Raw genomic sequence first — 24,478 nt, 5'->3', positions numbered from 1 at the left:
ACTGGCCTGGACCTGTTCTTTCCCAACTTTGTTTTCTGGTCACTTTTCCAGTCCAAAAGAACCTCTTTGTTTTTGGTTTGGTTTGGTTTGGTTTGGTTTGGTTTGGTTTGATTTTTAAGTAAGCTCTATGCCCAACATGGGGCTTGAACTCATGATCCCAAGATCAAGAGTTTCATGCTCTACCAACTGAGCCACCCAGGCACCCCTAGCAAGGCCACTTTGAATATGGATCCTAATTTTTAAGGTCTGACACCCTCTCATGAACATGTCATCCACCAAGTTAATAAACACACTCCCTACTCTCTTACCTAACAATTGTCAACAAAAGTGATTTGCCTACTTGGCAGCTGTATGGTCTTCTCCTTAGGGAAAACCTGATCCCTACCCCTGACAAGGGGCCTAGTTCAGAGTTCTAATCCACTTCAGGTAGGATGGGATGGAAAAGATCATTGTGTAGGAGATGGTTTATAAGGATACCATTACATGACTTGAAACACAATTCTCAAGTACTTTGAAGGGGTTAATAATGAACAATCTGTCCTCTGGCCATGGACCCTTCATAAACTTACTCTTTCCCTGCTCCAACCACATTGTTCCAAAGAAAATAGCTTAAGGAATGGTTTACTCACTTACAGGTTCTGGGTCAAATGCTTCTTTGGTCTTGAAGAGCTTAAGAACAACAAATATTTTTCTCTAGATCAAGTAACTGCTGGCCTTCAGCTGAACCCCTGCTTCCCTCTACAGTTCCTCGGCCCCTAAACATTGTTGGATGTGTATTCCCTGTATGTTATTTGTTCCTGATGCTATCTTATGGTTTTTCTTTAACCAAATAAGATACTCTACCTGCACAAATAGCTCCCAGGAAAATGGTCCATAACAAGGATTTGTGGGGAATGCTGACTGCCTCCAAACAAAGGGAAAGTTGTTTTTCATCTTCTCTATATTTTAATTCATTTGCTGGAACCTATTAGCACATTCTACTGTCACTGTGGACAGGCTGCTAATAGCTGTGGAGCATGAGGGTGGTAGAAAATGCTATTAAATTTGGAGTTTTGTCTTGTTACCTTGGGAGTGAATTATATAAAGTTGCCTAATTAGCTCCTAGGCATCTGGCAGACTGGCCAAGGAAGAATACGGAGAGCTGCCTCACGAATACCAATAACACATAGGGGGCCACCTTTTAGGGACTCCACACTCTGAATAGCATGCCACTCATGACCTTGCTTTTGACAACTAAATAAGCTGCAGCCAGCCCTCCAGCAACTGAGGCACGTGCTGCTTCCCCACTAAAGCTCTATAGAGGGATGGGCTGATCTGGATCACCCACATGAGCAGCTACCCCAGGATTACTTTGCGAAACCATTTCTGCTTATGTCATCAAATTAAAAAGTCAATTTTTAAAGTTATGATAAAGTACCAATGAACCTAGAGACACACATATACACACACTTCACCCACCGATTTCATTTACCAATGCTCACTCCTAAGTACATACACATTCTTTCATACATGGAAGGGAATCCTAATCACAAATCCCTGTGGCCAAATCTGAGGTCTGGATAGAGCAAAGTGGAAAGTAGTTTTAGTGGTCATTAGGGCAGAGACACATGCATACACAGGTTCATTTCCTGGCTCTTTTGTGTTCATCAATCAGGTCCCTCATCAATCCTTGCTTGCAAGGAAGAAAAACTCATTCAAACTAACTTAAGTAAAAAGGTGACCTTATTTGCTAATTTTATTATCTTCTCTTCGATAATCTGTTTATTTGATCTATATCTTGTTAGATCAGGATCTGTTTGATCTTGGCAGGTATGCTGAGGTTTTTTTATTTGCCCCTACCCCCCAGATCCATTATCCACTCTCTGTTCTATGCAGAAAGCCCCTCGCTGGTTGCTCCCTGTTGGATTTAGCTAGTGGGCTTCACTGAAATCATTTCATTTAAACCATCTGAGTTAAATTCTGTTTCCTACCTAATGCAGTGGAAACTCTAAATGTCCTACCTTTGATCTGTCCAGTCGTCCTTCAACCATAATGGCTTTCTAGTTCTACATAGCAAATTCAGGTTAACAGACATTCTCTTTGCAAACTTTTTGTCTCTATTCCCAACTTGACCATAGTCAATATTTTGATATCACATAATTATCAGTAATTGCCATCTATTTTTTAAGTTGTTTGGAAAATAGTAGCATTTGTGCCTTACAAATAATACAGACACCTATTAATCTTGTTCAGTTTATTACTACAGTCAAGGTTGTATTTTGGATCTTGCAATGTCCTTTAGACTCCAAGCCCCAGGGGGTTAAGCTCAGAATACTTTTGCTCATGACTGTATCCATATCACAAAGCACAGTGCCTGGCAGAAGGGAGCAGGTAATAAAATCTGTGTCTAGTTCTAAAAAAAGAAACAAGGAGGAGGAGGAACTTGTGTATGCCTTTGGGTTTCATCTGTTCTAGAAAACTTAAAATAGTAATAAAAAATACCACTGGTAAGAGCTAATATATATTAAGCACCTACTGTAGTCTATGACTGCAGTTCACTATATTATCTCATTTAATCCTTGTAATCACACTATGAATTAAATATTATTTTCATCTCCATTTAAGAAAATGAGTTTCCAAGAGGTTAGGAACTTGTTCTAGGTCACCAAGCCTGTATGTGACAAAACCACCCTAAGTTTGACAGTCTACAGAATCTGCTCTCCCAATCAAATCCAATGCTTGCCCCTCTTACCCCTGCCCTATGTATGGCTTTGCCATTCCCTCTGGAGCTCACAGTATACTTCTCCTCCAACTGCTTCATGGTCAGTACATCAAAATTGTGGAAGGTGTCTTCCATGTCTTCCGCTGAGTCTTCTTTTCTTCAAGTTACACATCCTTGGTCCCCAGTGATTCCTCACACAGCGTGACTTACAGACCTCTCATCTTGTTCTAGTGTAGATGTGCCCCAAAGTTCTTATTTAAGACACTTCCACCCCTCCCCCCTTCCTCAGCAGTGAGGGTTGGCTATATCTATGAACTTTCCATCCAGAACTCACCACACCAAACAGGCATAACACTGTCTTCCTGGGACACCCTAACTGGGAGTGATACATCATCAGACTGATTGTCGTAACAGATCCGTATGATTCACAGGAGTTGTGTGTGCATGCATGTGCGTGTATGTGTAAGGGAAGAAGGATGTTATAGGAAGAGAAAGCAGAACCTGTTTTCTGGAAGCTGTCTTAAAGCAAGGCTTTCCTTAATGGGGGAAGTTTAGGGAGTCTGCAATCCCAGCATCTATTCACCCTTAAAGACCAAAAACATGTTCTAGGCAACTGAAAACAAGCACGTTTCCAAACCTGTGAACCTCCATGCACAATGAAGTGAGATCTGTTTTCTCTCCTTGACTGGAGGCCCAAATATTTTCCATTCCCTGAAATGAAAGGACTTCACTGAAGTGAAATTGGGAGTTAACGCCCCTCCCAGAAAGTAGCCCTCCAACAACTGCTTGTTTGAGAAGTTCTTTCTCCCTGAGTTATTAAAATAGACCAGGAGTTCTTCTATTGTTTTGTGCTATGTGCTCCTTGGCAGTCTGGTGAAGACTCTGAAGCCCTTCTAAGAATCGTGTTTATAAATGAATAACCTAATTACATAGGAATTCAAAAGAAATCAAATATATTAAAATATAGTTATAAAATATTTTTAAATTGTGATACAATAATAATGTGTTTCTTTAATAGTGTTTTAAATATTGATATCTATGTCTAATAACTATTGTAATTTGGAAGTAGCAACAAGCACAAGTGATATTTCAACAACTCTGCAACAATCTATTATGGAAAAAATATCTGATCGCTATTGGTGACAGAGTCACAGGCACTGTTCATTACTTGCATTCGTTATTAAAAGAAATGCTAATGTTCAGTCAGAGGTTAGGAAAGATAAAGATGTAATCTCTTCCCAGCAAAATTCATAGACCCCCTGAGTTAAATGGACCCCAGGATGAGCTCCCTTAGGGAACTGAAACTTTAGAATCTTAATGGGAGAGACTGTAGAAATGACCAAGTCATCTTACAAGTGAGCAAAACTTGATTTGAGGTGTGAGATCTTCAGTTTTTAATGTACCTCATACATTCCAGTACTTAGTATTTTGTCTTTTACTTATTGAGAAACTAGTGGGAAAGTTTAGGAGTGAAAATTTGAGCACAGGTTATCTGCTTGGTACATGTATTGAATTTCATCATGTATAAGCTGTATGTGGAGAAAAGAGGGAAAATGGTCCATTCTACAATGGAGCTCATTCCTGGACCCCTGGCTAGAGCTTGCATACTGCCAAGGCCCCTCACCCTCTACATACAAGTCTAGAAAAAGTTCTCTCACCCTCTCCTAAAAGGACATTCCCCAAGCATTCGAAGAGGCACACTTTTTACTTTCAGCTGACACTGAAATGCTAAGGTGGGGAAACTTCAGTGGATTCTTTGGAAGAAAGTAACGCACTCCGCAAGGGAAGATTCTCACTGACATCTTGACTTATCACGTCCCAACCACTCTTGGAGCCATAGAAGCTCCTGTCCGACAGACATCCAGCAGGTGTCACTGGATACCACCTCCACAGCCCTACACTGCCTTGTACCACACATCTTCTCCTGCCTTGTAGCCCAACGAGGTCACTCAAGCCTCCAAAGGAGCAGAAAAATCCAACTGTCTCTACCTGTCTTCCCATGAAAGACAAGAGGATAATAGACAACTGAAAACAAGCATGTTTCCAAACCTGTGAACCTCCATTCCCTGAAATGAAGGACTTCACTGACGTGAAATTGGGAGTTCTGAAGATCTGAACATCTTTTATATCGTTTCAGATCTAGAAGTTACCACAGAGATGATCTATTAGGGGTACTAACGGTAATTTGGGCAGGACAACTTTTTGTGCAGAAGTATTTGAGCCCTGTACACTAAATGCTGAAAGCGCATGCCCCATGTCTCCGTGACCATCACAAGTAGCTCCTCAGATTTCCAAACAACCCCTAAGGGAGGTCAGACAGCCCCTGGTTGTGGATGAGAACCATTGAATGAAAATGAAGCACAGAAATGTTAATGAGTTCCCCCAAGACATAGAGATAGCCAACTTATTGATTTGCTTATAACCCCACTTATTTCCAAAAATGATTTGAATGTGTTGAACAACCCAGTTTTCATTTGGCCGAAATTCTCCTTATCTCCATTTTACACATGTGGGAATTGCCCAGCGTCACACAGCTAGAAAGTACTGGAGATCAGAACCAAACATTGAGCACAAGTTCCGCCATGTTCCTCCCTCTGCTGCTCAGGAATGTCGCCAGGCACTGGGCAGTTGTGGGTACCACATGTTAGGCCCTGGTGCTGCTCGGACACTCTGAGTCTGAGAAATGCCATTGTCCCACCAGGTGCTACAAGGAGCAGCCACGTGTTTCTATGCTTTCATTGGCTTTGACATCATTGCCACCACTGGAGAGGAAGCCAAGAATCCAAACACGTCCATCCCTTATGCTATCACCGCCTCCCTGGTCATCTGCCTGACAGCATATGTATCTGTAAGTACTACATCCTTTCAGGACCGTCCTGATGGTCTTTTCGTATTTGGCCATAAAATGTAGCTCCGGTACTGGGTTACCTTCTGTCAGGAAGTGGTCCCTTCCTTGTGCTATCTTGGTGTCTGTATGCATGTGTCCATGCACCCTCTATCCCACCCACCCACGACAAGAAGAAAATCAGGACTTCAAACTGGAGATGGGAGCACCCCTCACTGCCTTCAGCCTTGGCCTCCGAGTCTCCATCCCCGTTCCTCCCCACACACAGACTCTGGGTGTCCACTGCTGCCCAGGGGATGGTGTACAGGGAGTGGGCTGCTGTCCAAGGAGCTCAGATCATAGGCTGGCAGTAACGGGTGGGTGTGCAAGCAGAGGCATTGTGGACCTCTGTGCACCCTCCTCAATGCTCTTCTGTCTTCTGGGAGCTTCCCGGCAGCGAGAGGCAAGGCTCTCCCAGAGTGGGGAAAGAGAGTACATCATCCTCTAGAGACACTCTTCCCCTTAAATCTCAGGGGAAATTTCTTTCTGTTGTTGCTCCCTCTTTTTATACCAGTCCAAGCATCTTTTTAAGGTTTTCCTACTGAAGGGAATCCTCAGAAGGAAGCCTTCAGGCTTGTCTGCTCAGGATCACCTCCCTGAGATGATCTTCACACTTACGATGTGTCATTTCTCAGGTCCCATCCCAGAATTTCTATCACAGAAATAGTTCACTCACAGCCAACATGCCCCCCCCCCCCCCGCCGCCACCACTGCCCCAACCCAGCCCCTGGCAATGGAGAGAACCAGGTAACAAGTCAGTAGGTATGTTGTTACACAAATGCCCCAGGCCCTGAGAGTCCCACTCACTTCAGTTACCACAAATAGGAAAGAGCCAGCAGCTGGAGACATGCCCTATCAGCCCTGCCACCCTGGCTGCATAGCATAGGAAAAGAACCTCCTTCCCAAAAACTAAAACAAAACAAAAACATATTTAGCAACTAAGGAAGCCAGATCAGTGGCTGGCTTGATCATTAAGGCAAGCTGCAAAATAAGAGTGTCCTGGACACCAAAGGGAAACACAAGAGCAGCCTTGGATGTGGTTCATAGGAATTCAGCTGCTCCTCGAAATTGTTTTAGAAGTAGGTCAATTATCACCTTCCCCTATGCACACACAGGCAAGCAGTTTCATCTTATCCATACCCTGGTTATCCCTGCAGACAGGGTGTTCAGGGAGTAGGGGTGGTGTCAGGGGAGCAGGAGAGACACCCTGCTCTGCGTTTCCCCTCTATTCCTCCCTTACATACCTCCCCCTCCTTCAGGGGCCAACCCCTGCAGCACACACAATGAAGTTAATAATCACAATTCCTTCCTTAGAACAGCACTTTATAGACTGCAGAGTACTTCTATGCATCTATCAACTTTTTGCCCATCCTGACCTAACTTGAGCAGTAGACTCAATGCAAATTGCTGTAGGAATCAATCCCATTCTCCTCCAGCCTACCCCGAAAGGGGATGTTGCAAGGGGTGAAGTTGCTGGGAAAGATTCTCTTATAGAACACATGACCCTTACCCATGCCTCCGGGGTTGTTTGGTGTTGTGCTGGTCAGCAGGCTGCCATTCCATGATCAGAAGAGCCAAATTGCTGGCCTGTGGTGGTCCATCCTCTTGTCTTCCCTAGCAGCCCATGGCTTCGTAGGAGGATTTTGGCTCCTGACGAATATGTGAAGGAGTGGTCTAGAAGTGCACCACCCTCTCCCTTTCAGGCTCTGAACTCCCTTCTTGATGCCAGCATTGGCCTCTGCAGGCCAGGGGAAGCCTGGCCTTATGACCAGTGGCTTCATTGCCCAGGGCCATGAGGAAGGGATGTTATGGCAGATTTATGACATACGAAGGAAGGTAGGTCCTGGGAGCCACGTGATTCCTGGCTAAGCAAAGCCACAATAGTCTTACAACCCCAGAGTAGAACTGGGTTCCATCCTGATGCCATAATTTGTTTGTTGGTCTGCCTGGCTCCTGGCACTGAGCTACAGAGAAGAAATGGAAATATGAGTCCTTCCTTGGGTCCCATCTGTTAACTGGCTATGGCCCTCTGATCACTTATCTTCAGAGTTTCTATCTCTGGTCTTCAGGGTGAAAAGGAACATATAGTTAAGAGTGTATAAGACCCTGAAAGTATAAAAGAAATGAGAGTCTGGCTCATGTGGGCAGGGTGCCCATGGTCACTGCTAGGCCCTGGCTCCAGTGTCTTCGGCTGTCGTTCCTTCTACCTGATAGTATCTGCCTTTCATTGAACTGTCAATGTAGTTCTGCTGTTGTTGTGCTTAAATACCTGCATACTTATTCCTCAGCTATGAAAGGGCCAGAGAGAGATATTTAGGATCATCTGGCCAAGTCCACTAAATTCTAACGAGAAGAGAAAATACTGAGACCAAGAGCTCTGGAGCCCAAATGAGAGGTCTAAATTAAGGGCACATGCCAGGAAGTGGCAAATTCAACATCCAGGCTTCTTTGCTCTCCTGTGGGACATCCGTCCATGCTGACCGTCCTCTCTACCTCCAGCCATGTTTTCTCTTGTTTTAACAGGTGAGCATGATCTTAACTCTGATGGTGCCATACAATGCCATTGACACAGAATCCCCGCTCATGGAGATGTTTGTGGCTCATGGGTTCTATGCTGCAAAATTCATAGTGGCCATTGGGTCGGTTGCAGGACTGACGGTCAGCTTGCTGGGCTCCCTCTTCCCAATGCCAAGGGTCATTTATGCCATGGCTGGTGATGGGCTCCTTTTCAGGTAAGGGCTATGCTCCATGAAATGTATTCTATTCTGCCATGCCTGCCCAGGGAGAATGTCAGCCTGACTATAATTTTGATGTGAGTGTATGTCACATAGACAATGGAACTTGTCATATATCCTGACAAAGAGTTTGAGTGAAAGTAATGTAAGCCCTGAAATAGTCCCTCAGTTTGACTCTAGGTCCCCCAGTCTAGCACAAACTGATATGTTCCCCTAACTGCCCCCACCCGTCCTGTTCAGCACTGTGTGTTCCTTTCTAAAGATTGTGGGTGTCCAACTGTCATGCTGGGTGGCTTCCAGAAGGAAAGACCCATCCCAGGAACATCTTAGGCCTGCCCTCATGTTGAGGCCTGGTACTGCCCATCTCTCCACAGTCCCTCTGAAGCTGAAAACATTCAAAGCTACCATTGCAGGGAGGATAAGACCATCTGAACAGAGCCTAATAACAGTAGCAACAATGGCTACCATTTATTGAACATTTGTGTATCCTGAGTGCTTTGTATACAGTATCCCAGTTAGTTGTCACAATAACCCTGTTCTGCAGATGAATATAGTAGATGAGTATACTCAGGTGAGAAAATTTGCCCCAACCCCCCAGCTGCTAAGTGGGGGCCCAGGATTTGTACTCATGACTGTCTGACTCCCAAGACCAGATTTTTAACCACACCAATGTATGGACTTTGAGCCCCCTACATTGGCCATAAAGCGGTCAATCTGCCCATGGGCACAAAGGGAACATGGCCCACCTCTTGGTTCCCAGTGCCCACCATATGAGGGCCTTGCAGCGAAGGCATTCTTCAAGTTCACAAAGCAAGGAGTAAAGCATAGAGGCCAAGGAGCTCTCAGGGTTATGGAGGGATCCCCTCAGGGACTTTCTCTCTGCCATGAGCTGTCATCTTCTGCTTCATTTCCTCCGCATAACCTCAAAGTCATCACCAGGTCAGAGCTGCCATGTTTGGGAGCTAGACAGTTGGAGAAGAGGCTGATTATCATGGAGATGAGACACTTCACACATCCAAAAGATTTTTCTGCTGTCAAAGAAAACTAAGAGGAAAAAAACCCAAGCACAGCTGATAGTCATGTGTAAAACACAAAAATAAGGGAAGGGGACCTAGGTGGCTCAGTCAGTTAAACGGCTGACTCTCAATTTCAGCTCAGGTCATGATCTCAGGGTCGTGGGATTGAGCCCCACATCAGGCTCTGGGCATGGAATCTGCTTAAGATTCTCCCTCTCTCTCTCTCCCGCTGCCCCTGCCCCCACCTCTGCATATGCTCTCTCTTTCTCTCTCTCTCTAATAAAAAAAGAAAGAAAGAAAAAGAAAAGAAGGAAGAAATGGAAGAGCGGGAAAGAGGGAGGATTAGGAGGAGAGTGAGGTGGAGAGCAGGAACCTATTTAAGGCCCACAGGAACTGCTAAAGAAGCACCTGTCATTCATTCACCTTGGTAATTGGACAGACTTAGCCTGCATCTATGAACACATGTTCTGAATTATTGTGCTATTTTGCCAATTAAACCCCTGCACTTTCATTGTAGAGCAGTGTTTCTCAAGTTTTGGCATAAATCAGAATCCTCTGGAGTTTTTCTGAAGTATAATTTGCTAGGGTCCATGCCCAGAGATTCTGACAGAGTAAGTCTCTGGTGAAACCTGAAAATATGTATTTCTAATAAGCTCCAAGGTGATACTGATGCTGCTGATCCATGGATTGACCACGCTTTGGGTAACACAGGTATATACGCAAGTATATGAATTCTCCACCCATCACTTCTTCCCAGCAAAGCTTGCAATTCAATTCAGGTTTCTGACATACTTCCCAAATCCAATCAACCCTTCACATCACATAATGAAGTAGGAACTTTAATAAAGAAGTTTGCCTCAAAACCAAGGCATTAAAGTAAATTCTTTTTAAATTATATTCCAGAAACCAAATCCTGTGGTAGGAATAGCAGCTGTATTGAAAGCAGTGAATCCAGAAGTAAATTGGAGGAGCAGGACAAAGAGGAGTTAAACCATGTTAGAGTCAGTCACCATCTGTAGCTCACTGCTAAGCTTCTGCTTGCCCCTCCCTCCAGGTTCCTGGCTCATGTGAGCTCCTACACAGAGACACCAGTGGTGGCCTGCATTGTGTCGGGGTTCCTGGCAGCTCTCCTCTCGCTATTAGTCAGCCTGAGAGACCTAATAGAGATGATGTCCATTGGCACACTCCTTGCCTACACCTTGGTTTCTGTCTGCGTCTTGCTCCTTCGATACCAACCGGAGAGTGACATTGATGGTTTTGTCAAGTTCTTGTCCCAGGAGCACACAAAGAAGAAGGAGGGCATCCTGGCTGACTGTGAGAAGGAAGTTTGTTCTCCTGTGAGTGAAGGGGAAGAGTTTTCTGGCCCAGCCACCAACACATGTGGCGCCAAAAACCTACCATCTCTGGGAGACAACGAGATGCTTATAGGCAAATCAGACAAGTCAACCTACAACGTGAACCATCCCAACTATGGCACTGTGGACATGACCACAGGCATAGAAGCCGATGAATCTGAAAACATTTATCTCATCAAGTTAAAGAAGCTGATTGGGCCCCGTTACTACACCATGAGGATCCGGCTGGGCCTTCCAGGCAAAATGGACCGGCCCACAGCAGCTACAGGGCACACGGTGACCATCTGCGTGCTCCTGCTCTTCATCCTCATGTTCATCTTCTGCTCCTTCATCATCTTTGGCTCCGACTACATCTCAGAGCAGAGCTGGTGGGCCATCCTTCTGGTTGTTCTGATGGTGCTGCTGATCAGCGCCCTGGTGTTCGTGATCCTGCAGCAGCCAGAGAACCCCAAAAAGCTGCCCTATATGGCCCCCTGCCTTCCCTTCGTGCCTGCCTTTGCCATGCTGGTGAACATTTATCTCATGCTAAAGCTCTCCACCATCACATGGATCCGGTTTGCAGTCTGGTGCTTTGTGGGTAAGCAACTTCCTTTGGAGCCTTGAGAGTTCCCTCTCAAGGCCTTGAACAGGCTTATCCCAAAATTACCTCCTAGCTGGACTAGGCATCTCCATGCAAGAGGAATCTAGCTGGTTTTATGGACCCTTGCTTTCTGCATTAGAGTCCATAAAGCCAGTTGTGCCCTTTCTGCCTGTTATGGTCTTGGTCGTTGGTTCTGAAGAATGATGCTGATCAATCCATCACTTCATTGAATACTATTACTGGACATTCTTTTTATGGATAATTAATTCCATGAAAAATCCACTTCAAATGAATCCACATAATAAAGGAACAAAAATAGCACAGTAAAAGTGAGAGCAGAAAAGTTCAACTGGAATTCTATCTTAGAAACTAAAAATTATGAAACTAAAAGTTACGGAAAAAAGGATTTTTCTTACATTTGACAAAATTAAATTAAAATACCAATCATGCCCTAATTTTTTTAATCAGCAAAGTATAAATTAAGTGTGGATTTTTTGGCATAATTTTTCTGACTTAATTATACCATTTAACATCCCCACTTCATATTGACTTTTACAAAATATTAAAGACTTTTTCATTTTTTCCCAAGATTCTTTCTTCATCCTTCAATATTCCAATCATTCTCTTGGGAAGTACCCATCACGCCATCATTCTTACTGATTTTCTTTTCTTCTGTTGATAACTGAAATAACTCTGCCAGCTCCTCAACTGTCCACAGCTTTGGGTGTAAATCAGAGATGCTCTCTCTAAGTTCATGTTCATTGCCTTCAAAAAGTCTTGCACCTTTCCCAAGATTTTTAATTTTCCTTTGTGCTCGATTTGTATTATTATATGTTTCTCACACCCAACAAGCACTGATGTTCATGAGATGGCTGGGGATTGGTGCTCATGATCACTTGAGAGGGAGGTTTAAGTGAAGCCTAATTTTAAAGTTCCTCAGTCACTATCTTGATGGTCCCTATACAAATTGGTAGCCCCGAAGTCCCATCCACTCCTTGAGGTCAGGAATGTGGGCGTTCAACACAGCATCCTCTGTGCCTGGAACACAACTCATGCTTAATAAACACTTCTCTCTGACTACTGTTCAGATGAGAAAAAAGGAGTAGCTGGAAAGGAGCATGAGGAGGTGGAATTTAAATTGTAAGCCTATAAGATAAGATTTACATAGAGGGAAGTAGCGGAAAAACAGTGCTCAAGGGCGCATGGGTGGCTCAGTCAGTTAAGCGACTGCCTTCGGCTCAGGTCATGATCCCAGGGTCCTGGGATGGAACCCCACATGGGGCTCCCTGCTCTGTGGGGAGTCTGTTTCTCCCTCTGCCTCTCTCTCTCTGTCTCTCATGAACAAATAAATAAAATATTTTTAAAAAAAATAGTGCTCAAATGAAAGGGCCAGGGTCTTCCAGCAGATTCCTCACCACTGAAGGCTAGCCTGTGTCGTCTTATAAGCATCCCGTCTCAATTTTTCACGACTCTAGGTGTCATCCTTTGTTAGACTTTTGGGGGAGTTCTTGAGAGAACCCCAGTAACTCATCAAGGTTTTAACTACTTACCTGATTTATTCACAATCTCTCTTCTCCATTGAAACATGTTTCCCCTGGAACATGTAGCTAACCAACAGAAAGATTCGACTGAAGAAGGGAGAAATATTTCAGTCACATATTTGTCAAATGACTGAAGGCATAGATGCAAAGACACAGGCATTCATTCATTCATTCCTAGAGTAGTAAAGCTGGAAGGGACCTTCAATATCCAGTACAATGTTCCCCACAGAGTGGTGACCTTCCCATCGGTAGTATTTGGGCTGATTTTAGAGAGTCTAGGAATGAATTTTTTTGAGCTTTTAAAAATATTGTATAGTTATTATACATTTTCACACATACTAGAAAAAATATATATACTCACATGAATCTGGTGATTATTTTGAAATTTAAAAAGTGAGTCAAATTAAAAGAAAAAACATCAGTCCTAGTGCTGGTGCCATGATTCATAGAAATAATTAACACTTAATATAGTTCTAGCACATACCAGCCATTATGCAAGTGCTTTCCTCACATTAACGTATGTAACCCTCACAATGACCTTCATTTTACAGATGAGGAAGCTGAGGCACTTGACTGAGATCTTGTAGCTAGAATTTGGTAGAGCCAAAATTAGAAGTCAAGTCGTGTGGGTCCAGGGATCGTGACCATAGCCACTATACATGGTATAGAAATAATGGAAGTCGGAGAAATACCGACATCGCCTACCCCTCCCCACTTCTCCCTCTCTCAGTTTTACAGATGACAAGACTGAGCCTCCGAAAGGTTCAATAACATGCTCTAGGTCAACAGGAATAATGGCAAGCTCTTCACAAGGCTATTATTAAAACCCAGTGTCTCCACGCTCAGCTCTGCTGCTGGTACCTCCCCACCACGCTGTCCCTGAGCATCCTTCTCATTGGATCAGAATGTTTGCTATCTGTAGTTTGTGCAGATCAATGCCTGACATCAGGCCAGGCTCCACGGTGCAGAACCTCTGCAGTCACACAGGGCCCCACATTTGGTCTAATGCTCTGCTGCTGCTTCCTTGAATTCTTAACAACTTTTTTTTTCTTAACGACTTTTTAACAAGAGGCTCTACAGTTTCATTTTGCACTGGGGCCCACAAATTACACCACCAGTTCTGCATCACATCTGTGGTTTCTGGAGCACCAGAGGCATTTTACAAAAGCGGTAAGGTGGCGGGGATCCTTGCCTTTGAAGTCAAACAGCCCAGGTTCAAATCACAGCTCTGCCACCCCTGGGTCTTGTGACCTTGGGAAGTTCAATTACCTCCTTTGCATTTCAGTTTACTCATCTGTAAAAACGCAAATAATTCTACTAGTCTTGATCTGGTTGCCCTTTGGGGCTTAAATAAGAAAAAGGGCACCTGGGTGGCTCAGTTGGTTAAGCATCTGACTCTTGATTTCAGCTGAGGTCATGATCTCAAGGTTGTGAGATCAAGCCCAGCGCCAGGCTCCATGCTGGGCATGGAACCTGCTTGGGATTCTCTCCCTCGCCCTCTGCCCCTCCCCGCCAAAATTAATGAATTAATTAAAATTTAAAAAGAAAATATTGGGGAAAGTAATATGAATTCTTTCTCTCCTGCCTTTCTTTTTAAAATCTAAAATGACTCATTATTCCCCAGACTAGCTATCACATGCCAAAGTACAGCATGAACCTGTTCTGACTCAGGCTGCCCTCCCAGTTATCAGGCAGAAGAAAACTCCCAGAGAGCCTTTTGTAATCTTAGTGATAGCATAAACTTCAAACTCATTCCAGAAACGGATACTCCCTGACATGGGAGGATGTCACCCTGCAGCCTGGGGCTGGCCAGACAGAGGGCACAGGAGCTTGCTCCACAAGCACCCAGCTGCTAGCCACTACCTGCTTTAGCATCATGGTCTTTGAAGACCAGTACATGAGTAAGCTTTGCCTAGAACAGAAATTCTCTATCTTGACTACACAGCAGAATCACCTGACAGCTTCTGAAATATTCTATGCCCAGGATCCCCCCCCCAGGGATTTTCTGATTAAATGAGTCTGATGTGGCCAAGTACTGGGTATTTTTCAAAGCTCCCCAAGTAATTTTAATGAGTGGTCGGGTTTACAGTGATCTAGAACCGTGGTTCTCAAAGTGTGGTCCCAGACCAGCAGCATCAATATTACATGGGAACTAGTTAGAAATGCGATTTTGAACCCCACCCCAGACTTACCAAGTCAGAATCTCTGAGAGCAAGTTAGGTTTTAACAAACCCTACGGATTATTCTGATGCATGCTCAAATGTGAGAACCACAGACCTAGAGAGAAAAATAAGAAATTAGTAAGCCAGGTAGATAATTTAATTACAAAAACTCCCTGTTTTCCAAAAACAAATTTTTGCCCATGTAAGATATATCTATCCCACAACCCCAAATTGGCTTATAATATTTTCAGTGCTCTCATAGAACAAAGATCCCACCTCTAAACTTCTGAGTCTCCAAAATGTCAGATTTTTCTTCCTAATTTCTCTATTCATAGTATAACTTTCCTGGAGAGAACAGTAGAGATATTTTTAAATGGAACTTCTTATGAAACATCAGCTACTTTTAAAAAGATTTACATGGTTAAGCTGAGTCATAACTTGATAATCTTCTTGGGCACATTTTTGTAACCAGCCTTCTCTAAATGAATCTTAATTACAGCATTTTTCTAACAATGTTTTGCTAAGCTTTTGACCTTCAGATGAGCACGACTCATAGAGTAAAATAAGGCACAAGTCCCAATAAGATTACTCAGCGCTTGTTTCTTTTCCTTCAGACAAGAGAAATAACACACATAGCAAATGTTTGATAATCCCAACAAAATGAGCACAGAGAAGCCTGAGTTTTCCTTTCCTCTTAGCTGATGTGGTTTTGTAAAAGAACACCTCAAGGGGTTGGGCAGTCTCAGGGAGTCTGAAACTAGCAGTGACCAATGATGACACTACTCAGTGGCACTTTCCAGAGTCTACTGTTGCCTGTGGGCCTTTATTAGAAAGTAATCATCTGGTAGACCAGCTCCTGGGCCCCCTCACCCCAAGGGCTGCCAAGTTCTCGCCTGGAATTTTTTCAGCCCCTCTGAGAAAGCAAATTCTTGTCTATAGATTTAAAGAACAGACAGTGATTTGGCAATGAACTTCGTAAATCCTGTACTAAGACATAATTTCCAAAGAGAAGACACACCTATGGTCTTTACCTGCCCTATCATTCAGAAGTCCTTTTGGAAATGGACTCAAAGCAGCCATTGTCATGAAGGGAAGAGGAGGGAAGGAAGAGAGCTGTGAACTGGGGACAGAGATGGCATCAAGATAAATCAACTCCTGAGGATATGTCCATAATAAGCTTGAAATTCTCCTTGTAGGCAGAAGAGAAAACAATTGGCAATTTCATCAAATAAATCATGCTCAAATGGGCAAAAAAAAAAAGTCATGAAGGCCAGGATGAGGATGGCAACAGGGCCAGGGCAATTCCAAGAGAGAGTGTGGAGGGGATCCCACTACAGTCAAGGCTGCGTGCTGGGTCGGGGGCTGAGCATGGGGAAGAGGGCTGGGAGATCCCAAGGTTCTACGCCCAGCGGCAGCTGCAGTGTCAGCTCTCCTTTGAGACAAAAGAATGAAGGGAGAGGGGGCCGTGGCAGAGACAAAGGCCCTGGAGCAGGCGTGTGCAGGGTGCCTGGAACACAGAGCCCTGACAGAGTGAGCACTGGGCATCTTTCCCTCAACATTACATTTGTAAGATTCATCCATGCTGTTGCTTGTGGTTTTAGGTTGTTCATTCTCCTTGCCCGGCTAGCCTTCCACCGTGATAATAATATAATAATATAATAATAATATAATATTATATTATAATATAATAATAATAATATGCCCATGGACATTTAGCTGGCTTCTAGTCTGGGGCTGTTACAAATATGGCTGCTGTGAACATTCTTGTACATAGTTTTTGGTGGACACATGGACACATTTCCCTGGGGTTTCTGTGGAGTTAGAAGTAGAATTGCTGGCTTGGATTATTGGATTTTTTTAATATTCCTTTACAAGATTGCATTCTGTCTCCTGGCCATTATACCCCTCCAATAAAATAAGGGTCCCCAGTTCCATTTTGCAGATGGGAAACTGAGGCATAAAGTAATGTGACTTTATATTTGACCAGTGGCAGAGCCAGGGAGAGACTCTCCACCACCCCCCAACCCCCCCCCCATTCAGTTCAATCGGAGACCGCTCTTCCTGGCCACACCATATTAAACAAACCTTATTGTTATTATAATCAACAGGGCTTGTGAAGGTATGTTAAAAACTAACCAGCAAAGTGGGAGTTGGTAGGGATTGCAGTGGGTGGGGAGGACACCCTCTCATGACCATCCAGTCTTCCTTTCTGCATTGGCAAATGTCTGTTTTGGAAAGCTGATCCCAGGGTAGTAAAAATAAAAAAGGCTCTGGGCATAACAAAGTGCCTCAGTTATCTGCAGAGGGCAGGGCTTCCTGCTGGAAAGTGAGCCCCAGGAAGAGGTAGCTCCACCCAGCCTGAGGTCAGCCCACCTCCTCTGGCCCTGAGCCTGTGACTGCCTACAGAGGACAGGAAGCTCCCATGGGACTCTAGAGATCTGGCAGCTTCTCCTCAGCCAGAGTTGGGGCCAGTGGGGTTAGAAACCTGCAGTTACTGTCTCTCTCCAGGTCACCCGGGCTCTTTACAGAGTTGAGTTTTTGTTCGTTTTCCCCCCATATGATCCAGAGACACCCCCCGCAACCCTCTACTTGGTAGGTTTGGGGTCATTTACTTAATTTGCGCAGATGGATTCACACAAGGAGAGTAAATGGGTGTATTGCCCACTGATGCTCAGGTGTCCCAGCATCTGAAAGCAAGCCTGGCATTTCTAAACCTTCCCTGGAGACGCCTGGGTGGGCTGGGAACAGCCTTCAGTTTAGACTCAAGAGATGTGAGTTCCAGCACCATTTCAACCACTGATTTATTAAACAGGTTTTAACCTCTCTGGGATGATGGATGAGAAAGTACTTTTTTACAAAGGGTTTTACGATCACAAAGTGTTCTACTACATAAAGAAAGCCCATTAAATCGCCAAAGGCATGATTCTTCATCTTTTCTAGCCTGAACCTCTCTTGGGCACATTCTCCATCAGGGAATTTCTGTCTGGAAGAAAAGCCGATGTCTCCTTTCAAATATTTCCCTTCGCTGCAAACAGCCCTTCTCAGGACTCATTGCCATTACCTTTGAGCAGGGCTGGCATTCAGCCCCTGTGCCCGGGTACAGCCATGTCTGTTTTTAAAATACTGAAACACTTGTCCCACATCGGGCTCCCTGCTCAGCGGGGAGTCTGCTTCTCCCTCTGATCCTCCCCCTCTCCTGCTCTCTGTCTCCCATTCTCTCTCAGATAAATAAATAAAATCTTTAAAAATAAATAAATAAATAAATAAATAAATAAAATAAAATACTGAAACACTTCTGTGCCTACTGCTAACTAGTTGCTGCCCTGAGTGTCTCCTCTCCCTAAGATCCAACAACTCAAAATAATAATAATAATAATAATAATAATAATAATAATAATAACTCCAGCCCAGCAGGAGGGTCTCCAAGACCCTGCTGCAACACAAAAGCTAATTCCCTTCTGATTTTTAACACCACCCCTGCCTTTCATGTATTACAGCTTGAAGATGTATAACTACAATGCAATGGATCTAAGTTTTTAAGGAACAGCAGGATTAAATATGCAAATATCAATTAGCCATCTCATTGTTGAGGCTTGGTTCCAGATGACTTCTGGCTTATGCTGAAAGCAAATCCTCTCTCAAAAGATAAAACTTTGCCATCTGTAAGGGTTTACAAAAGAATACGATGCCAGTCCCAGTGACAAATAACAGCGCCCAAAACTATATCAAGCAGTAATAGCATCATTGGAGTGAGTCTATAGTCTCATAAGGTGTAGAGTTTTTCCCCACATGCTTAATCATTCAGGGCAATTTTAATACTTCTGGATATCAGATGATATTAAGGAATTATCATTTTTTAGATGTGATAATGACACTAAGTTTTTTTAAGTCTATTTGAAAGATACACAATTATTTACAGATAAAGCATAGGATGGAAGGGATTTGTTTCAAAATAATCTAAAGAGAAGGGCTCAGGAGGGTGGGTGTCAGGAGGGAGCTAGTGATGAGTATACGGGGTTCTTTATACTATTCTCTCTGCTTTGGTATATGTTCGGAATTCTTCAAACTAAAAAGCTAAGCAAATTTGTTTTCTATCGGTCTATACCCCCTGGCCACCCCTGGTAGGGGAGATACACCCTGGATCAGGACATGGAGAGCCCCTGAGGATTCACAGTCCCACCACTAACCGTGTTGCTGTAGAAAATCTCTTATTTTGTCCTGTGCCCCAGTTCCCTGTCTGTGAGATACATATAATCCTAACCTTCCCACTCCCTGGCCCTCCACACACACGCGCACTCTCTCACACACACATTCCCAAACAGGCTACCAGGAATCTAAACAATCACATGTATAACATTTTGAACTCCTTGGGAAAAAGGTACAACATAAATAATGCATCATTAAGACCTCAGTACCCAAAAGTGTTATGTGAAGTTCAGTTTAGATGATTCAGAATTCCCAGAATCTCCACAGATCTTTCAGAAACTACCTCATGCTTAGTTTTCTAAGCCAGCTGAAAAAAAAGGAGCAGAAACAAAAAACACCCTGCTCCTACACAGGAGGCTTTTAGCAGCTCTGTTTACTCCCTGACACAAAGCCTTTGTCTATGTGTGACAGATGGTACTACATGCTTCTCTGCTCTCTCTACCTCCCTTCTCCCCTCCCTCCCTCACTTCATTTGATCCCCTCTGTTTCTTTGTCCCCATCTTTTTTTCCTTTTCTCCAATCCTTGGTGCCTTACACCACTCTCCTTGAACTTAAGGGCCAGCAAGAAGGGTCAGACAGAACGCCAGACCTTTGCCTGGGCTGACCGCTTATTCCATTAGGCTGCATGCACACAGTCGCTTCTTGGTTCAGAGCACTTATATTCGAAATATATATTTTTAAATTTATTTATTTGAGAGAGAGAGAGAGAGAATGGCGGAGAGGGGCAGAGGGAGAGAGAGTTTCAAGCGGATCTGGGCTGAACACGGAGCCCAACGTGGGGCTCCATCCTACGACCCTGAGATCATGACCTGAGCCGAAACCAAGAGTCGGACGCTCAACAGACTGCGCCTTCCAGGCGCCCCGAAATATATTTTTGAAGACAAAATAACACACCTTTGAAATGATAAGGGGCTCAGAGCAAATATTAAAAGGCCCATAAATATTTACATAGCAGATTTCCATGGGTTGCTTTCTCAAAGTAATCGTAGTCAATGCATTCATGCGCACACATGTTCCTTCAGACACAGTCATTCCCAAAGAACAAATAACCTCTTACTCAATACATACTGTGATAAGCATAGTCTCTAAACCAGCCTGCGGGGGGCAGCTGTGAAGGACTGGGCATACAAGAGTCCTCTCTCTATCCACATGGAATGCTGTTTCTGCCCTCAGCCCGTTTCCCAATCTGTTTCTTTTTTTGTAAAATGAAGGTACTCAAACAGATCTATAGACTCTTTCCAGTTCTAAATATTTGGATTCTATGAGGCTGTTAGAGAATGTCCATAAATCAGTCTACCTGACGCCACCACACCGGGTGGAGGCAGGGGAAGGTCTGTCAGAACGGATGTCAAACCAGTGCTTGAATGATGAGCAGTGTGATGGCAGAACATAGAGCTTAGGAGCAAAGGGAAAAGGAAAATAAATGGTATTAAGTTCAGTAGGGAAATAACTCATTTTTAAATAGGGTCTGAGAAGGGGATCAGATGGAAAGAATTGATAATAATAGAGACCAAGCAGGAATAGGAGGCAAGATTTGACACCTGCCTCAATGTCTAAGAAAAGATAGCAAAAAAGCAAAAATGGGCAAAAAGAGCTACATGCCTGTTGATCTCACCTGGTCTCCTGAAATTTATTCTCAGGTCTCAAACATGCTTCCAACGGAGGCATTCTCCAAGAAGTAGCATGCTGGCCCTTTTAGAAGGGGCCTTAACTTGGTGCCTTGTCCTACACAAGGGTAATTAACTATCCCCCCATGGCTACTCCCCCTCACCCCCACCCCCAACAAGAAAGAGTGAAGATCTGTGTTCAGAAAACTGAAGTCGCTATTTGAGAGTAGCTACATCTGCAAATGATTAACTCCAGGATTTATTACCAATTAGGACTATAAATCTCTGCTTACTTTGGCTCCTGGCAAGTTGATTTCACTGGGGGATTGGGCAGGGGGTGAGGAGAAAGTCATTGAAAACAAAGAGGGAGAAATCCAAGTTTAAAAAAGACCCACTTCAAATTCAAAAGGAGCAGGATTTCTCAAGCACCAAAGAGGAAAGCAGAACTTGACCTTGTGGTTCTAAGCAAACAGCTGTGCAGATGCCTGCAGGGTTAGCAAAGTCAAACGGACTAGTGCCACTCAGAAGAGGGGTGTCTGGGGTCTGGAAGGGGGTTGCATAACTGAGTGGCATCCGGTGGCCAAGCCCTAATATGGCTGATGTTGGCAATGGAGTACGTGCTCAGAATCTAAGGGATTCCGGGTCTTGGCTGACCATTGGACTCACCTGTGAAGCTTTAAAACATACTTATGCTTCGATCACACTGCAGACCAATTAAAGCAGAATCTCTAGGGGTAGGGCTTGGGTTTAAGGGCGGTTCAGAAACTCCCCAAGAGACCTTCCAGCTGAAGCCAGGGTTGAAAGCCACTGCTTATCTCATTTCATCTTAATGGCAACCCCATGTTATAGGTACAGTGACTATCATGAAGAGAAAACTGAGGCACAAAGAAGCTAAATAACTGGTGCAGGGTTACATGGCTAATAGTGATGGAGGCAGGATTTGAACCCAGGGTTCACACTCTTAATCACCGTGCCCTATGACCCCCCAAGGCAATGGTTCTCAGCTATTCCAAACCCTGAGCCTTCATGAGCTTTTCAAGATAGAAAATGGGGGTTCTCAAACTATTTTTTAATATTTATTTATTTATTTTGAGAGAGAAAGAAAGAGCATGAGCAGGGGGACAGAGGGAGAGAGAATCCCAAGCCAACTCCGTGCTGAGCAGACCTTGAGATCACAGCCTGAGCCAAAACCAAGAGTTGGATGCTTAACCGACTGCACAACCCAAGCGCCCCTCAAACTATTTCCATATGTAATTTCAAAAAAATTATAATAGAAATGAAACATTAGCCCTTGTTAATGCTCCATATTAACTAGGAAACAAGTTTCTTCCCTTTGCTTGGAATGACATCAACTAAGGAGGTTGCGCTGGAAATTTCATGCTCATCAGAGTTCTCATTCATTCGTTCAACAAACATTAAGTGCCAGTTTTCCGCAGTCTCTAAAATAGAACCACCCTGGGGTGCCTGGGTGGCTCAGTCGTTAAGCGTCTGCCTTCGGCTCAGGTCATGATCCCAGGGTCCTGGGATCGAGCCCCACATCGGGCTCCCTGCTCCGCGGAAGCCTGCTTCTCCCTCTCCCATTCCCCCTGCTTGTGTTCCCTCTCTGTCTCTCTCTCAAATAAATAAATAAAATCTTTAAAAAAAAAAAAAACGGGGTGCCTGGGTGGCTCAGTCATTAAGCGTCTGCCTTCGGCTCAGGTCATGATCCTGGGGTCCTGGGATCGAGCCCCGCATCGGGCTCCCTGCTCAGTGAGAAGCCTGCCCCTCCCTCTCCCACTCCCCCTGCTTGTGTTCCCTCTCTCGCTGTGTCTCTCTCTGTCAAATAAATAAAACCTTTTTAAAAAATAAATAAATAAATAAATAAATAAAAATTAAAACAAATAAAATAGAACCACCCTGTGCAGATAATCACACAGAAAACGTTCTAAGGACCGGAACAGCGGCAGGCACCAGACACTCTGAGAGCCCACAGAAGAAAGTGAACAGCTCTGAGTAGCAGTAATATAATACTCCTTCGGTGAGTGAAAAATGGCAAAGTAAACAATAGGGCAATATATACGCATTGCTCAGTGGTGAAATAAAAGATGGCATCCCTAATTGGGGGTGTGGGATAATAAAATGCTACAAGAAGGTTGGGGACCCACTGTGGGTGATCCGCAGATATTTAAGCCAGGGCGGAAAATGCAAATTCCTGGTTGGCACCTACATGAGTGTAGTGAACAGGGAGGTGGGGACAGAGGTGACTAGAGAGCCCATATTCTACCTAAAGAGGCAGCCAGGGCTCACCTCCAGCCAAAACTGCCATATAGGAATGTGGGAGTAGTGTCGTGAGACCTGACGTTTTTAGGGGAAGCTGTAAATATGGGTTGCTTAATGCAAGATATCCCAAATTTTTTTAAAGACTTTATTTATTTATTTGAGAGAGAGAAAGTGAGCAAGCGAGCGAGAGAGCACAAGAGAATTAGGGTCAGAGGGAGAAGCATGTTCCCTGCTGAGCAGGGAGCCAGACATGGGACTCGATCCTGGAAGCCCAGGATCATGACCTGAGCTGAAGGCAGTCACTTAACCAACTGAGCCACCCAGGCGCCCCAGATATCCCAATTTTTAAATGACATCTAATTCGAGTCTTTTCCGGACACGATGTAGACCAAAGAAAACATATCTACCGCCAGCCCTGCTTTCACCATTGAGTATCTCCCGGCTAGTCCCATGGATCCCAGAGCAACTGTTTATTTGCCTGTGCCTTTCTCCCCGCTGCAGGTATGCTCATTTATTTCGGGTACGGCATCTGGAACAGCACCCTGGAAATCAGCGCTCGAGAAGAAGCCCTGCACCAAAGCACGTACCAGCGCTACGACGTGGATGACCCTTTCTCGGTGGAGGAGGGTTTCTCCTACGCCACGGAAGGCGAGAGCCAGGAGAACTGGGGCGGGCCCACCGAGGACAAAGGCTTCTATTACCAGCAGATGTCAGATGCTAAGGCCAACACCCGGACAAGTAGCAAAGCGAAGAGCAAAAGCAAACACAAACAGAACTCAGAGGCCCTGATCGCAAATGATGAGTTAGATTACTCTCCCGAGTAGGAGTAAACACACAAATGTGGCGATTTCTTTTCAGGCACTTAACCTGTGGGCTAGAGGGTGAAAACATTTTTGGCTCTCATTTCAAAAGTCCAGCCTTCCCCCAGAGTCAGTCCCCAGTCATAGCCTGTCATTTGCTACTTTTGTTCTTCAGGATAGTTCTGTTGAAGGGTTTCACCTGGGTTTCATCACTGATCCCCTTGTAAAAAAAATAAATAAATAAATAAACCAGAGGCTGCAAGAAATTCTATCGTAGGTGCAACCATCAGAGCTGATGGCAGCAAATGTTTCCTAGGCCTTTGCTTTGCTGGTTGAATCTTTTTGCTTCTTACGGAGGCAAGGGGCCTCACTTCTTGAGCCACACTGAGGCCACAGCTCCTCCTGGAGATGTGCCAAAGCAGGTGGGTGTGGGCACCAGGCAGCATTTCCACCACCGGGATCACCCGGGGAAAGATCCTCCGAGCACGCCCTGCTGAGAGCTGCTCCCCGAGGATGTGTGCAGGTGGACGCTGCACTTCCTCAGCAAGCAACACTTGGTCCTGAAATCTCACAAAAACGAATTCATGGAGAAGACGCATGCTTCTTCTTAGTCACCAAGGTTCTCACAGTCT

At 44.4% G+C, this 24,478-nt stretch overlaps 1 protein-coding gene across 1 annotated transcript in view; it reads left to right on the top strand.

The window, feature by feature from the left end:
- SLC7A14 (solute carrier family 7 member 14) overlaps positions 1–24,090 on the top strand; it is a 47,979-nt gene extending 23,889 nt beyond the window's left edge. Inside the window, exons 4-7 of the mRNA XM_034989890.1 lie at positions 5,403–5,549; positions 8,109–8,317; positions 10,391–11,268; positions 23,548–24,090. Of these exons, the coding sequence (XP_034845781.1) occupies positions 5,403–5,549; positions 8,109–8,317; positions 10,391–11,268; positions 23,548–23,870 (1,557 nt within the window). The 3' untranslated portion in view covers positions 23,871–24,090. The remainder of the gene's footprint in view (positions 1–5,402; positions 5,550–8,108; positions 8,318–10,390; positions 11,269–23,547) is intronic.
- Positions 24,091–24,478: the final 388 nt, after the last annotated feature.

This window comes from Mirounga leonina, unplaced genomic scaffold (assembly GCF_011800145.1).
Source record: "Mirounga leonina isolate KUSES-001 unplaced genomic scaffold, KU_Mleo_1.0 Mir_115, whole genome shotgun sequence".
Classification (NCBI taxonomy): Eukaryota; Metazoa; Chordata; class Mammalia; order Carnivora; family Phocidae; genus Mirounga; species Mirounga leonina.
The sequence above is the reverse complement of the archived record's forward strand: the minus strand, read 5'-3'. Positions and strand labels throughout refer to the sequence as shown.